Below are 15,171 nucleotides of genomic sequence, written 5' to 3' on the forward strand. Positions count from 1 at the left end.
AAGGCCCCGTCAGCGCCCGGACTCTGGTTGGGGTCTGTGGCATCCAGCCTGGTGACGGCTCCTCTGCTTACTTCTGTAGGGGAAGTGCAAGATTTCTTCCTGTCGTTAAAGAAAACAATGACAAAAAGCCGGGTCTCTCTTTTAGGTTGGTTAAAGTCCGCTTGTTGGAGATTTTGGATTTACACCTTCTTGAAGAAGGCCTTCAGTTTTTCCATCAGGTTGTAGGAAGGTTTCTGAAGCAGTCTGCTATTTTCAGCCATTGTAGGACCTTGTTCTTCGGTGGACCCTAAATTCGGCACTAACAGATCCCATGGAGCTACCTCTGAGGTGCTGCCTTCCCCACTGCCGCAGGAACCCGCCTTTGGGTGGCAGCCAGCGCTGTGGGACAGCAGGGGGATTCCGGCCCCACGGAGGATCCGCACAGGCGAAGTCGCTGTGTGAGCTCCCCCGAACGCGCGTTGGAGGCTCATTAGAGCTTCGTTAGAGGCAGTCGCTCGGATAATCCCCACTGCTGCAGTATCTGTAACTTGTTTCCTTAGGAACTCAGGACACAAAGCAACGCGCAATGAATGGAGCTAATAGGAAACAGAGAATTTCTCACGGTACATGAGAATTTAGGATAAGTGGAAAAAGATAAGGGAAGTGAGAGGCATCAGGAAGAAATCAGGGTCAGGTCCTGCCAAGGACAGCAGGGAGAAGATGTAAGAATGCGTTAGGAACAGGAGAGCTGTCAACGGCAGCGTGCCTGCCCGGCTCCGCACTGATGCTGTCAATGACGCTGTGAAACGGGAGAAGAGTTTGATGTTCCTCCTCTGCGCTGGCAGGCGGCAGGGTGATGGACTCATTTTCCACGCAGCGGATGACGTGCCCGCTGACGCCGCAGTTCCTCGGGGAAGCGGCGATGTCTGCGCAGGAGGAGCCGCTCGGGAGCCGCCGGATAACCGTGCTGATCCGCGCCGTTTCTTCTAGAGCGGCTGCCTCGCCGGCAGACGGGTGCTGCTGGGCACGTTAGCGGCTGCAAGGCCGGCTGCTTCCCCCCCAGCCCAGGGCAGCCCCCCGGCCCATTCGCGGGGCCGACGATGACGACGAGGTGCAGCGAACGGCTGAAGCTGTCGAGCGGTGGGGAAGAGGGGTGGCTGGATGAAGCACTGTAAATGCCTGGGCCGTTTTCTGTGTTATTCATGATTTGCAGTTTCCAGGAAGAGCTGGGGCCAGTTCAGGTGACAGAGCTGTGCCATCTGCATCAGCGCTGATTCACAGAATATTGCAGCAGGCTGGAAAACAGGGTGGCCAGCGGGAAAGTGGCCTAAGCCAGAGGGAGCGTGTGGGTGCAACAGTCACCAGCAGCCTGGGTCGGGAGCGGTGCGGCTGGCAGGGGCAGGGGCAGGGGCAGGGGCAGGGGCAGGGGCAGGGGCTGGGACAGGGGAAGGAGAAGGGGAAGGGGAAGGGGCTGGGGCAGGGGCAGGGGCAGGGGAAGGGGAAGGGGAAGGAGAAGGAGAAGGGGCAGGGGAAGGGGCTGGGGCAGGAGAAGGAGAAGGGGCAGGGGAAGGGGAAGGGGCAGGGGAAGGAGAAGGGGAAGGGAAGGAGAAGGGAAGGGAAGGGGCTGGGGCAGGAGAAGGAGAAGGGGCAGGGGAAGGGGAAGGGGCAGGGGAAGGAGAAGGGGAAGGAGAAGGGGAAGGGGAAGGGGCTGGGGCAGGGGCAAGGGAAGGGGAAGGGGCAGGGGAAGGGAAGGAGAAGGGGCAGGGGAAGGGGCTGAGGAAGGAGAAGGGGAAGGGGAAGGGGAAGGGGAAGGGAAGGAGAAGGGGAAGGGGAAGGGGAAGGGGAAGGGGAAGGGGAAGGGGCTGGGGCAGGGGCAAGGGAAGGGAAGGGGCAGGGGAAGGGGAAGGAGAAGGGGCAGGGGAAGGAGAAGGGGCAGGGGAAGGGGCTGGGGCAGGGGAAGGAGCTGGGGCAGGGGAAGGAGAAGGGGCAGGGGAAGGGGCAGGGGAAGGGGAAGTGGCAGGGGAAGGGGAAGGAGAAGGGGCAGGGGAAGGGGCAGGGGCAGGGAAAGGGAAAGGGGCAGGGGAAGGGTCCTGCTCGCTCCTGTGCGTTGAGCAACTGTGTGAACTCAAGCACAAGGGCAGAGCCGGGGGGACGCGTTCTGCTGCAGCGCGATGAGGGTCCCAGCGAGTCCCGAGCAGCCCCGGCAGCGCGGGGTCGGGGCCCTCGGCCAGGCTTTCCCTCGCACTTACTGCGGGGCACCCGGCGGCAGCCTTGGCTGTGGCCGGGTCACTTCCCATGGCACAACGGTGCCCCCGGTACTGAGCGCCAGGACGGGCAGAGGGCTTTGGTGCCCGGAACCCTTGGTGACTGCACTTGGGTTGATTCGTTTCCCTCTTTCAGTAAGTCCGTTTCCAATTTGTAATCAAGAACGCCCCATTTTGCTTTGCAGGAACTATTCCGTCTGCTTTCCTCTGGGAGCTCTCCTGCTGGGAGCGGTTGTCTCAAACAACCCTGTCTTCAGTTTTTGAAGACTGTGCTGAAAAGGTAAGTGCAGCTGTAAGATGCTTGGCTTTGGTAAGAGAATTGGCTTAATGACATGGGACATCTTGATTTAAAAGCTTAGCAGTGTACAATGCTAATAAAGAACTATTAAATTACTCTAAAAGGCTAACTAATGAATTCAAAATGTGTTCAGCAACAGGAATTTCTTTTTTTGGCCGAGTGTGGTCCTGGAAAGGTCCCTAAAAGACCTCTGCTGGTGCTGGTGGCATTCAGCATCTTACTCTGGTCTAAAAGCAGCAAGAAAACACGCATGTTGAAAATATGTGGATGACCTACAGTTAAAATCACAGACTGGGGATCACAAATGAGCAAGGAATCCCCCCACAGAGGCGTGTGCAAGGCGGAGGCGAAGGTGACGTAGGGACAGCAGAGAAACTGCGTTGCGGCATTCGGCAGAGGTGAGGCCAGCACTGGAAAATGGCATCCAGAGTTTTGCATTTTGAAAAGTTATTAAGACGTCTGAGAGGATCCAGAAAAGAAACGTGCAAATTATCTGAGGTTTGGAGAAAATGACTTTGATCTTTCTAAGCCTTACAATTGCATCAGAGCAGAGGCTGAGTGGTGGTTTGAAGACAATGCCCAAACACCTTTCTAGGGAGCGAAGGCGGCTGGGGTGTCAGCACCGGGGAGGAGGTGCAAAGCTGCTGGTAAACCGCTCTCAGAGATAACTTATCGACAGCACACCAGCAAAGGGCGGTGAGGGTCCCCCTCACGTGACGTCTCAGAAGAGTTGGGAAATTAGTTCTACTGGGTATTTTTTCTGGTAACAAGTGCAACATCCACAGGCAAGAAATTCCCAAAAGCAAGAGAAGGAAGAGCAATGTGGGATTACAGACAGCATCACTGCAGTGAAGGAGCCGGGTGGGCAGCGGGGGAAACGGATGCATGTGCTAATGAAGTCACTTGCAAAAAGAACAAATCTCAATTTTGGGATATATTCACGGGAGATTGAAGAATTTAAAATCAGTTAAAAATGTTTATTAGACTTAGATTACATTCATTTCATCCCCTGAGCTCGCTAGCTGATGTACCGAGGCCCGTTTCTAATACCAACCCTTACGGCTCTGTGACAAGAGCCGGTGGGGTATGGGCGGAGCAGGGGTTCGGGCAGAGCGCGAGGCAGGCAGGGTTTGGGGAGGGAGCATCGCTTTTCCTGGGCCAGCTGGTGCGGCTGGGAGAAGGCTGATGAGACTTCAGCCCCCCCTCTCTTTCCCGTGCTTTACTAAGGACGCGGCCGGGTGCATCACACGTACCAGAGCAGCACGTTTCTGTGGTGGGGTCCTGGTCTGTTCTCTGCCTCTGGGTGCCTGTAGGTCTCGGCCAGCCACCTCCAGGGAATGCCTGCTTTAGCCAGACTTCGTCTGTACTTAGTCAAAAAAGTTACGGTCTCACCACAGAGGTCACTGGGTGAGATCTTACAGCCGGTGAAGCCCAGAACGGGACCCGGCAGTGCCTCTCCCCAGCCCTTGAGCCGGTGCATCCCTTGAGTCGGTGCGTCCCGTAACTCCGTGGTGAAGGGGACGCCGGCGCTGGGTACGGGGCAGCTGTTGTTCGGGGAAAAGTGGCACCTGACTGGTGGTGTGCTCAGAGCCTGTGGGTGCTCTCTTCGACATTTAAATTTAACTGGGGAAATGATGGAGCAAAGCTGGAAGAAAATAAATTCGATGTGACACCGTGTCTTGGGCAGATGTTCTGATGACCTCAGCGACCTGGCTATCACAGAACAGCTCCCATCTCCACTGTGATGAGCAGAGGGAAACGTTGCCTGAAACCAGCCCATCACACGAGACATCCCCAAATTAGACTTCTGACGCCAGTCCTTTCAAGATGGATTTTTAAATCTGTCCCTTTTTCTTGGTCATCCAAGAAATTCTGCTTGGGGTTTGCATTTAAATTAATATTTTTTAGCCTAATCTTTCCTTTTCAGTGATTTCTCTTGACTTTCCTCTGTCCAAGGAAATTAAGCCTTTTGAAGCACTACATAAACATGGTATTGGCTGGGATTATCACCTATTTGTCCGGATTGATTGCAATCCCATTATGATCACTAATTGTAGGACACCCGCTCACGTCAATACCAGCACCCGTCCATTTCAGAGCATCAAGTCACAGGGTTGACTCAGGATCTTGACTTCAAAAGCCAAATGCAAACCGAGGGGCAGTGTGAGATCTACAGCCGTAATATCGATGGTGCTCTGCCCCAGATCTGCGGGCAGCAGTTTCAGGCTGAGCAGCTCCGCGTAGGCTTGAGGAGGCACCTGCTTCTTAGCTAGACCCCTTGGTGTCTGTGGGTTGCAGGATGAATGTGGCTGCTTAGGTTCATCTTTTCAGGTTTCATTTTTCATCCAGCTTTGGGTAATGTTCACTTTCAGTGCTCTGCTGGTGCGTAAAGATAAGGAGAAAAGCAGAAAGCAATGGTTTTTTTCATTTTTTTCTCTTGTTCCTTCTCCAAGAAAGAAAGGGAAAATATTGAAACATATACACGTGTGTGTATATATGTATGTACGTGTGTATATTTATTAAAAAAAAAGACTAATCCTGCTGCCTGGGCTCCACAGATCTTACAGAAATGTAGGAATCTCCCCGTGGACCTCTGGAAGTTCCCCAGGCTGCAACAGCTCATGCTTTCCAGGTGTTAACTTGATGAAAACCTAGCCGTTTGCCCAGGAGCCTTCATGGGGTGATGGTGCAGGACCCCACACATGTTTCAGAAACATCCAGGACCTGCAGCCTTCTACTGGCCCTCCCCTCTGAGGAGACAGGAGACCAAGCGAAAGGCCCCAAGACGGTTGTTTTGGACAGACAAATCATCGAAGTGGTTTTCTCATTCAGAGATGATGAAATAAATGTCCTTAACAGTAGAGGAACGGGGAGATACCCACAAGGCAACCTTGCCAGATTGCTCGCTCTTTCCATATGTAGGCAGACTGGAAAACCCTTGGCACATGATACCAGAGGAGCTTTCTGAAGAAACGAACCCAGCCGCTTTGGTGGCACTGGGCGTGAAGCCGTTTTTTATATGGCCAATACACCCAAGGAAACGTCTCAGACTGAAGCGTCAGTGGGAGAGGACACAGAAAACAGACTCGTTGCTCCAGGGCAGGGGCACCCATCCAGCACCTCCGGAGGGATTTGGACAGGGGACCCTTGGACTGCCCGGTGTCGTCTGCAGCCAACCGGTTCAGTTAGCTGCCGTGAACAAGAACAGAAAGACGCAAATAAAAAAACAGTCTTCAAAGACGGCTCTGGGCATGGCCCGGGCACTGCAGAGCAGGGTGTGCAACTTGTGTGCCCACTGCTTCCGCAGAAACTGTAGTAGAGAACAGATGCAGATGTGGCTACATCTGACGTGCTAGGGAAGAGCCAGCCCGGCTTTTGTAAAGCGAACTTCTGACTCACAAATCCATTCAGAGGTCTTGGAAAGCGTCAAGGAGCGTACAGGTGAGGTTGATCTAGGCGCTATAGCAGACGTGGATTTTCTAAAACCTTTCAACAAAACCCTCATAAAAGTTTTTTTCTAACCAACCCCTTCTCATGGTGTAGGCTGCAGGGACGCACTCTCGAGGAATCCTGGCAGGCCAAAAGAGGGAGACAAAGAGGGCAGGGATGCGCTTCTCCCACCCACACTCCCCCAGCACCCGGCTGCCAGCATCCCGGAGGATTCCTGAGCCCGGGGGGCGTTTCTGGTTAGAAACCCTCCAGAGATTCCTCCTCCTCCAACCCTTCCCAACATCACCTCTGAGAAGGGCGGTGGGTGGGAGCCAGCCCCCAGCTGCCCCAGCACGGCCCAGGCCCGGCTCTGCAGCCGCCCCCCGAGCCCCCCGGGCATCGGGGCATCGCCGCCCCACGGGGCTTTGGTCCCAGCGGGACTGAGGGAGAAATTCGTTGGGGTCTCGATTCCCTCAGCTGGCCCTTTTTCCGTTCTTTCTTCATCTTCCTAATTATACTGTCTCATTTAATCAGCCAGGGCTTATGATCCTGGTTTCTTGGTTTCCCCGCTTTTTGGAAGGTGCTCTCTCATTTCCATCCATCTCCCCGGCTCGGCCGGCTCTCAGGCTGCCCGCAGGCCGGGATGCACGTGCCCACGGTGCTGCCAGCGCGGGGCCTTTCCCGTCTCGTGGTCACCCCTCGCAGGCTGTTTTTAGGGGGGGGCGCAGCCGGGGGGGGCTTTATCGGCCCCTGCCCAACAGGAGCGACGGGGCTGGCAGCGTGACGGTCACGACTGCGGAGAGCCCGACCAGCGCGACCGCCTGCGGCTTCGTTAGATGGACCCACCAACCGCTCCTGCGTCCCGCCCGCGGCAGCCCCACGCTCCCCGAGCATCCCCCGCCACAGTCCCCGCTGTGCTGCCGCCGCCGCACCGGCCTTCCCCGAAGCAGCCTGTACGGCGCGTGTGAGCGAGGGGATGGCAGCGGGGCCCTGTGGGCAGGGGGTGACCGGAGAGGGGACCCCACCCCCGCGGTGGGGCAGCGGCTGGTGGTCAGCCAGGGACCCTGCGGGACCAGCCGCGTTTCGTAGCTTCACTAATGACCTCGGCACGAAAAGTGAAACGGTGGAATTACCTCCGAAATAGCCGGGAGGCGGGGCTGGCAACGGGGAGGTCCCGGGGCCAACCTGGGGGCATCGGCCCGGCGCCCCGCGGGGCCGCCGAGGGGCGCGGGGGGCGTGGGGAGGGAGGCGGCACGACTGCGACGGGCCGCGGGCGCTGCCGGGGGCGAGGGGCGGCGAGGGGCCGGGGAGCCGCGTCCGCCCCGGCCTGACGCGCCCCGGCCCCGAGGCGAGGGCTGGCAGGGCCGTCGCCGCCGCCCGCAGCGGGCCGGGCAGCGCGGGCCGGGGCGGCGTGGGCAGGCGGGGCGGGGAGCGGGCAGAGCCGGGGGCGGGGGCCGGGGCCGGGCGGGGGCCGTGCCGGGCCGCGCGTGGGGCGGGCGGGGCGGGGCGGGGCAGGGCAGGGCGCGGCCCCCGCCCCGGCCCGCGCCCCCGCCGGCGGCGCAGCCCCCCCGCCCCCGGCGCCCCGCCCCGCCCCGCCCCGGGGCCGGTCCCGCTCCCGGCCGGCGTGACGCGACGCGGGCGCGGGCGGGGCGGGGGCGGCGCGTGACGCGGGGCGCGCTGCCGGCGGCGCGGAGCGGAGCGGAGCGGGGCGGGGGCGGCAGAGCCCGCAGAGCGCGGCCATGCAGCGGCTGCCGGCGGCCCCGCGCCGCTGACCGCCGGCCCCGCCGCCGCCGCCGCCGCCATGAACTTCCAGGGCGGGCCCGGGCAGAGCCCGCAGCAGCAGAGCCTGGCGGCGCCGGGCGGGCCGGTGCCGGTACCGGTGCCCGGCCCCTCGGGCCCGCAGCCCGGTGGGCCGCCGCCGCCGCAGTTCGGGCTCTCCAACTCGGCGGCGATCCGGGCCGAGATCGGGCGCTTCGAGTCGGTGCACCCCAACATCTACGCCATCTACGACCTCATCGAGCGCGTGGAGGACCTGGCGCTGCAGAGCCAGATCCGCGAGCACGTCATCTCCATCGAGGGTAAGGCGGACGGGCCGACCCGGGGCGGGCCGAGCCGAGCCGAGCCGAACCGGGCCGAGCTGGCCCGCGCCGGGCCGCGCTGGTCCGCGCCAGGCCAAGCGGCGCCGCGCCGGCCCCGGCCGCGCCGCACCGAACCGGGCCGGGCCGGGCCGGGTCGGGCCGGGCCATCGCCGCTTCCCTTTGTCCCCGCCGGCCGCTGCACCTGCTCCCGGTGCCCGCCGGAGGCGGCGGCCTCGCCCGCTGCCTGCCCGCGGGGCCCGGCTGGAGCGCTGCCCGCTCCGCCCCGCGCCGCTCGCCGGGCCGGGGCCCGGCCGCGCTGCCCGGCGGGCCCCGCCACAGCGGCGGGAAGCGGCCGCCCCGGCAGCGCCGGCCCGCGGGGGTGGCCGGAGGCGCGGCGGGGCTGGGCCGCGGCCTGCGCCGAGGCGGGCCGGGGCCTGCGGGCGCGGCGCCCCCCGCTGCCCGGAGCCGTGCGGGCGGCGGCCCGGGGCCCGGCTGGGCTCCGTCCCGGGGGGCTGCGGGCGCCGGGCGGGGGTGGGGGGTGGGGGGCACTCCGCAGCCCCCCCCCCCCTGCCCCGGGGGTCCCGGCCCGGCGCCGCGGCCTGCAGCGCCGGTGGTCGCGGCCCGCAGCCGGCGCAGGGCTGGAGGACGCCGGCCTTCGTTCCTCCCGTCGGGGAGATGCAGCCCGGGGCGCCGAGCTCTGGGCGAGAGGGGATCTGCCCTTAGTCTCGGTGGGCAACAAAATGCAGGGGGCATGGGATGTGCCGAAGCCTGTTAAAACGAAGAATGCAGAAAACCGCAGTCTCGGCCCGAGGAACTCGCAAGGGAAGGGCTGAGAGGAGCCGAGTGAGGGGATGGACGAGAGGAAGGGGAAGGGTTCGCAGCTCTGCGCCGAGGCTGCTGTTAGGCTGGGGGGCGGCTCACGGCAGCCCAACCGAAAGGTCCCTCTGGCTGGCTGTGGTGAGCCTGAACCCTCAGATCTCTGCAGCAAGGCTTTGCGCTTTAGCAAAGAAAGCCTTGGGGCTGTGGGTGCCGTTTGGTCTCTGTAAGGAATCCTGATTCGGTTTGGGGGCTGGTTGCGTGTTGCTGTTTCCCTGCTGTGGTTTTTGTTGTCTCCGCTCGATTTTGGCAGCGTGCTCGGGTCGGTTCCCGTTGGCTCACGCCAGAAATGTCGCCGCAGGTGGCACGTGGGACCGGTTTTGGAGAGTGGTGGCCCCGCTGTAGTGGGTGCAGGCAGGGAGCAGCGCGGTACCGGCCTCCGCGGCAGGTGACGCTGCACGGGGGTGGCAGCCTGCGCCAGGCAGCTTCCCTGGAGCTTTTCTCAAGATGCCTGCATCCCGCTTCAGTCTTTGGGATGGCTTCCTTGGGAAGAAGGAAAGTAAGAGGGACTGTAACAAGAGCCTAAAAGATTGCACGGTCGAGGGAATGTAAATTCAAGAATTTGCTTCATCTGTCGTGTGGTGCAAGGACAAAGGACGCTCAGTGGGATCCCAACGGGGCAAATGTAAAACCAGTAAAAGGAGGGGGCTTTTTTTCCACTTCTGTGACTGCCCTGAGAGGTCTCCTGCCACAGAAAGCCATTGAATTAATGGAATTTAACGAGGTGAAGGGGGAAGGGATTTGTACTGGAGATCAGTGGGAGCGCACAGGGTTGGCACAGGCCATGGCAGTGCCTCAGGCCTGCGTGTCGGGGCTCCGGCCGGTCTCCGGCTGGGGCGGTCAGGATGGTCCTGGTGGGGAAGACCGTCTCACGTCCGTTCCCATGGGGTTCCTGCAGCTCTTCCTTGTTTGTGCCTCTGATCCCGGCTGCGGTGGAAGACCTGAGGGACTGGTGACTGTGATTATGTGGTCTGATCCTGCTTGTGATTCCCATGTTGTGGGACAGAGAAGCTACCAACTGAAATACTGCCGTACGAAACCTGGGTGTTACTCCCGAGTGGCTCACGGGGCCATCTCTGCAGGCAGAGCGTGGGTGGCCAGCCCTCACGGGCTCCCTGCGTCCCTGCCCCTCGCACCTCGTCTCCCTCCCAGCGGGGATGTAGAGCCGCTCCTGCCACTCCCCTGGGTGTTGGGGGGGTGTGTGTGTCTGTCTGTCCTCGCCCGCCGCTGCCCTCCTGCACCCTGTGAACATGTGCAGGCTGGTGGCGAGCACGTTGGCGTTTAGGTGCGTCTCTTAGCAACTTCACTCCTGGTGCGTGTCTTCTCCTGCTGCTCAAAGGAGGGTGTGAAAACAAAATTCTTTCACGCGCAGCTGCAAGCGGCCCGGGCTTCCCGAAGCTGGACGGCAGCTGTCTCGTTTCACCCAAAGATGAGGCGTGAAGAGCGACCAGCACGCTAGCAGGCGGCCGTGGCGTGGCTTGCTTGGCGTCACGCAGGGCTGTGTGACGGGGCTGGAGGCCAGGTGTCCTCGGGGGCATTGCCCGCTCCAACCACAGACCCGTCCTGTCTCTTCTGGTCCTTCCCCGCCTCCTCCCTCCGTTCTTTCCAGCTGTGGATTTGGCAGAGCAGGAATCCCGCAGGTTTCCTTATCTTGGCTGCATTCCCCACTTACCTGCCAGGCACTGGGTTAAATCGTAATCCTGGTGAAAAGTGTGCTGTGATGATGCAGTTACATGTGATACGTTACCAAGTATATGTGAGAGGCTGAATTAACAGTGGGGGTAATTAACCACTGGGAGAGTTTTGCTGGAGATGTTATCGTTTCTTCAAGTGGCTGAGTCTGGAAGGGAATATCCTTCTAAACTGCATGTTTTGGGCTTGATACAGAAATTGCTGGAAGAGGGGTTTTGTTTATTGGTTTGTTTACGTTCTTGATCTGAAGATCAGATTCTGTGACTGTAACGACTACTTCTGGTCCTAAAATCCGTTACGGAAGTGGCCAGTGAAATCCCAAATTCAGCTTCCTAACACCGAGTGCTGGACATTGTGAGACTAGCTCACATCCTCTTACCAGATTCTTTTTCTGCCAGCAATTCCTTCATTTTTAAAAGGGAAAAAGGCAGGGGCCAGTTCCTTTCTGCAGCGGTAGCGGTATGCCCGAGCTGTCCACCCTGCGGCTGGAGCCAGGGTTGCCGTTGCTTCCGTGCAGTGTTCCCCTTCGGAGCAGTGTCGGTGGGTAGGAGGGGGAGGCGTTGGGGGAAGGTGTGTTGTACAGAAACCTTGTGGTTTTGTGGCTCACGCTGCGTGCGGCATCGCCACCAAGGGGGGAGATAAAACGGGTGGTGGGTAGGCTGCTGCAGCCGGGAGCCCTGGTAGCCCTGCCGGGTCGGGGGAAGGAGCCTTTTCCCGAGGAGGAACGAGAAGAGTTTGGAGGCAACGACAGGGTGAAAACCACGTGGGGACGGAGCCTGCGGCCGCTCACCGGTCAGCTGCTCCTGGGCCCAAACGGAGGTGGTGTTCAGAGTGTCGCTGCAGGAAGACAGGGAAATCTGCCTTATTTTGGTCTCCTCCTTGTAGCTGGAGCCTCGTTTAGAGGCTGTGGCAGGAGAGAGGGCTGGTGGGCACCCAGGGCTGGGGAAGGCGGTGGGTTTGGCTGGTCGCCAGCGTCAGCTGAATCACAGGCAGGACCCGGTGGTTTTCAGTAGTTTCTAACTGCCAAATTTGGACAGATTTTCAGGGGGCTAGCAAAAAGCGTTTCCCTCATCCCAGCCTTGTTTTTTTGCCAAATTTCAGAGACTGCTGCAAGCTGCTGAGCTCTGTAAAAGATTTTATATGTGCGTAAAGCAAAATGATACGCAACTTTAGTTCTGAGGTCGGTGCAACCCCTGCTTGTCATAAATGTGACCTCTACCTATGTTACTCTGGAACAGACTGTAGACAGAATTATATTAATAGAATTTGTAATTAGAACAGTAATTACACAGCACTTAATTTCTTTCATAGAAGTGAATTTTCAGAAGTGACCAAAATGCAGGTTCCAGGTAGGGAGAGCAACGCTGACGGTGCAGAGAATTACCTGAGGGACGTACAGGATGGGGACTGCGAGTTGCATGGGGCAGCACGGAGCTGGCGTGGATCCACTGACGCACAGGAGAGAGCGAGCCAGGAAGATGGAGATGCGGGAGGAGGATCACGGTGAGGGGCTGAGAAGATGGGTACACAGAGGTCTTCGTGTGCGTAAAGTAACGAAGGCCAGGGGGGAGGAGGTGGAAGATAGATGAGGAGAAGTAGGTGAGATCCCTCAACAGAGCTTTTGTCAAACGACAGGAATTTTTTCCTGACATTAGCTATCGTGCACATCTCTTGCAGCCCACTTAAAGGCTCAGCTCTCATGAAAAGCTTGGAGAAAGTTGTCGGCCATCGTGAGAGGACTTGGTGGCCAGGTAGCAGGAGCAAGAACCTCTCTGTTGGAATGAGGGTAGTCAGAGTTTTACCCGGAGTGTGTGTTTTTTCCCTTCCACACACTTCTAAACTGTCCTTTCACACCCCTCCAACACACTTCTAAACTCGTTTTCGTTCCTTTCTGCATTTTTAAGAAGCAGGATTAGTTTGGAAAAGCTTTCCTCTACGTTTTTCAGCTGTTGCTTCTCTGGCAGAGGCACAGGATGAAAAAAGCCCTGGAGAACGATCTGCCGGTAGCAGACTGGCAGTTAACGGCGGCTCTGCATCTGGCTTTTCCTGCGCAGGAATTACCTTTGAACGTTGGCTTTGCCTTCCTCCAGGTCCCAGCTGTTTTGCTGGGTTTAAGACCAGAAGAGACTGTTGGGTCACTTGGTATGAACACTTTCATCCCAGGATTTTAGCCTTTTCCCAATCAGCTAAATACAAGGCATCTGGCTAAGGCATATCTTTGAGATACGGTTGCAGTCTAGGGCCTTGCAACCTTAGGAGTTTTTCTCCATTATTAGCCAGCTTGCTTTTAATAATAAGTGTAATTTTTTTCAATAGGCATCTCCAACATCCTGGATTTTTTTTTTTTGCATTTCTCTCTAAGAGTAACTAGTCCCTTGATACTGGGTATTTTTGTGTTTAAAACTGCTTGTACCAATTAATGAGGACACTTTTCTGTCTCTTTTTCTGATGAGTTAAACTGGCTGGACCTTGTCATTTTTTTTCAGTTCCAGCATAAGTTTTACAGCTCTATTCTGCATCCTCTTCCAAGGTCTTCTGAAACTGGTTCCTGATGCTCTGATTCACAAAGCATAAATCTGAGGCAGGAGTTGCCATTGATGCAGTATCTTCTTGAGGAAGATAAGAACGAAGCTCACTGGAGTCCTCCCACCATCCTGCCTCGGTCCTGGGGAGCCCCGTGCTGCCAGGCAGCGCTCAGGGTTCGCTGGCATGTCCTTGCTCAGCTGAATCAGCCTCAAGTAAATTACACCCTTTGGGAAGGAGAGTGTTCTGCTTAGCTAGCTTTTTCCTGCTAATTCCATGACCTCTGCAGAATTGCCCTGTTTATGTGTGCCTGTAAGTTCCCAAAGGCTTGGAAACCACAGGGAACGGTGGCAGGGTGCGGTGGGAGTAGCTGTGCTCCGTCTCCTCCAAGAGCAGCAAACTTCAGAGCCATCAGTGCCTCTCTGCTCCCGGGGCTGGAGCCAGGCATCCCGGGCGGCTGCATGTCTTCTGCCGTGCTGCCCCTTCTGCGGGCCGGGTCGGGGCAGGGCTCCTCTGTCACTGTAGTCTCAAGCTTTGCTGGAAATTAAGTGCAAAGGTGGTTAAAAGAACCCCAAAATGAGAGATCGGGCAAATGTTCTGATCACACGCTCTATTTTGTTTGGATGGGGGGTGCTGGGGTCTCAGGGCAAAGACTCCCAGGAGAGACTCCTGAGGGTACTTGGAAGTGCTTCTTGAGCCGCCTTACGTGCTGGCAAGGAAAAGCCCTGGGTCCTCTAACACAGCGCCTGTCCTTGCCTGGCAGAGGAGTCGGCAGGGCTGACGCTGCTCAGCGTCTCCCAGAGCCGAAGCCTGGCGTGAGTGGCACAAGCAGAAAGATCTGTGTGGGGAGAGTCCCGGACCAGGTCCTGGTGCGAGGGGAGACCTTGGCCCCGTGGGAGCGATGGGCAGAGCAGAAGCGCGGCTGGAGGAGGCCTGTAGCACACTTGGACAAATACATCCTGTTTTTATGAAGTTTTATATTGTGGCCCCAATCATCTGGAGCCACCTTTGCCAGATGCAGTTCTTACCTTGTAGAGCTTACAACTCAAGAACAAGGTCTTGTGGAAGAGTCAGAAAACCAGAAAAAGAAATTGCTTGATGCTGTGATTGACAGGAGTTGGGAGAGATGATGAAGCTGGAGCAGGGAGAGTGGAGGATGATCTTGATAGCTGAAGACTGAGTAGGATGAAGTTGCAGGTGCCGTGGTGAGGGAAGAGAAGGTTTCTGGCGCTGCGGGGGCAAGAACTCTGACATTGTGGCTAAAGAGGAAAAGATGGGGACGTGGAGGTATGCCTCAAGGAAAGAATGGGATTTGGATGTGGCCTCAGCCAGAGCATTGGAGATTTCTGTGGGTGCAGTTTCACAGTTACCTCAATCCAACACAAGTGTGGTTGCTGCTAGGAGGAACCATGGGGCTCTTCCCACCTGGCAGCTCCTTGCCTGCCCTCCCTTTTGCCAGCGCTGGTTGCTGCGTGGAGAGCTCCATCAGGGAACTGCTCTGTTAGAAACTGAGCTTTGCATTGGGGTTTGGTTGGATCAGTTTTCAGCTGCTCGCCAGGCTCACGGTGCGACCGCATGAATGCGAGCGTGGGCGCAGGTGAGGAGGTGGCAATGCGTAGTCAGGGCTGGGGGGGGAGGCAAAGTGGGCCTGTATTTTGCTGATTCTGAGCTTGTGCGAGACGGCTTACGAAATACCCTGACCGTGATGGCAGCACAAGTCAAATTCCTGGGGAGGAGTGTAGGACCCAGCCCCTGTTTAAGGGATGCTTTCTCTGAGTGTTTTGCCAGACATCGGCAGGTCTTCCTGCGCTCGGTGTGGTTTCTGTGTGGTGTTTAGTCCTTGATGGCTCTCTTCCCTTGGCTTGTTCAGTCTTCCTTGACCCAGCATAAACTCGTAGCTCTCATGATTTCTCCCAGCAGGGAGTTTCACAGTTTGGTTGCGCCGAGTCTTTTGCTTGTTTAGGGACAGTTCTGCACCGGACTGGTGCTCCAGGCAGCGACGTCCCGCTGACCGGCAGCTGCCTGGGCCTCT

The 15,171-nt window shown here is 58.2% G+C and overlaps 1 protein-coding gene and 1 long non-coding RNA gene across 4 annotated transcripts in view; both read left to right on the plus strand.

Annotated features, from left to right (window-relative positions):
* Window positions 1-895: 895 nt before the first annotated feature.
* LOC140647212 (uncharacterized) lies at window positions 896-6,034 on the plus strand. 2 transcript variants are annotated; one of them, XR_012040700.1, is made up of 4 exons: window positions 896-1,220; window positions 2,429-2,523; window positions 2,675-2,939; window positions 5,100-6,034. It is a non-coding gene; the product is annotated as an uncharacterized lncRNA (long non-coding RNA). The 2 variants fall into 2 exon arrangements; XR_012040699.1 differs by lacking the exon at window positions 5,100-6,034 and having other exon boundaries at window positions 2,675-3,478.
* Window positions 6,035-7,624: 1,590 nt separating this feature from the next.
* Window positions 7,625-15,171, plus strand: part of AGAP3 (ArfGAP with GTPase domain, ankyrin repeat and PH domain 3) — a 156,791-nt gene continuing 149,244 nt past the window's right edge. For both annotated transcript variants that reach the window (XM_072855019.1, XM_072855020.1), the window contains exon 1: window positions 7,625-8,048. In XM_072855019.1, coding sequence (XP_072711120.1) covers window positions 7,772-8,048 — 277 coding nt within the window. In that variant the 5' untranslated portion in view covers window positions 7,625-7,771. The remainder of the gene's footprint in view (window positions 8,049-15,171) is intronic.

Source organism: Ciconia boyciana, chromosome 2 (genome assembly GCF_034638445.1).
Source record: "Ciconia boyciana chromosome 2, ASM3463844v1, whole genome shotgun sequence".
Taxonomy (NCBI): domain Eukaryota; kingdom Metazoa; phylum Chordata; class Aves; order Ciconiiformes; family Ciconiidae; genus Ciconia; species Ciconia boyciana.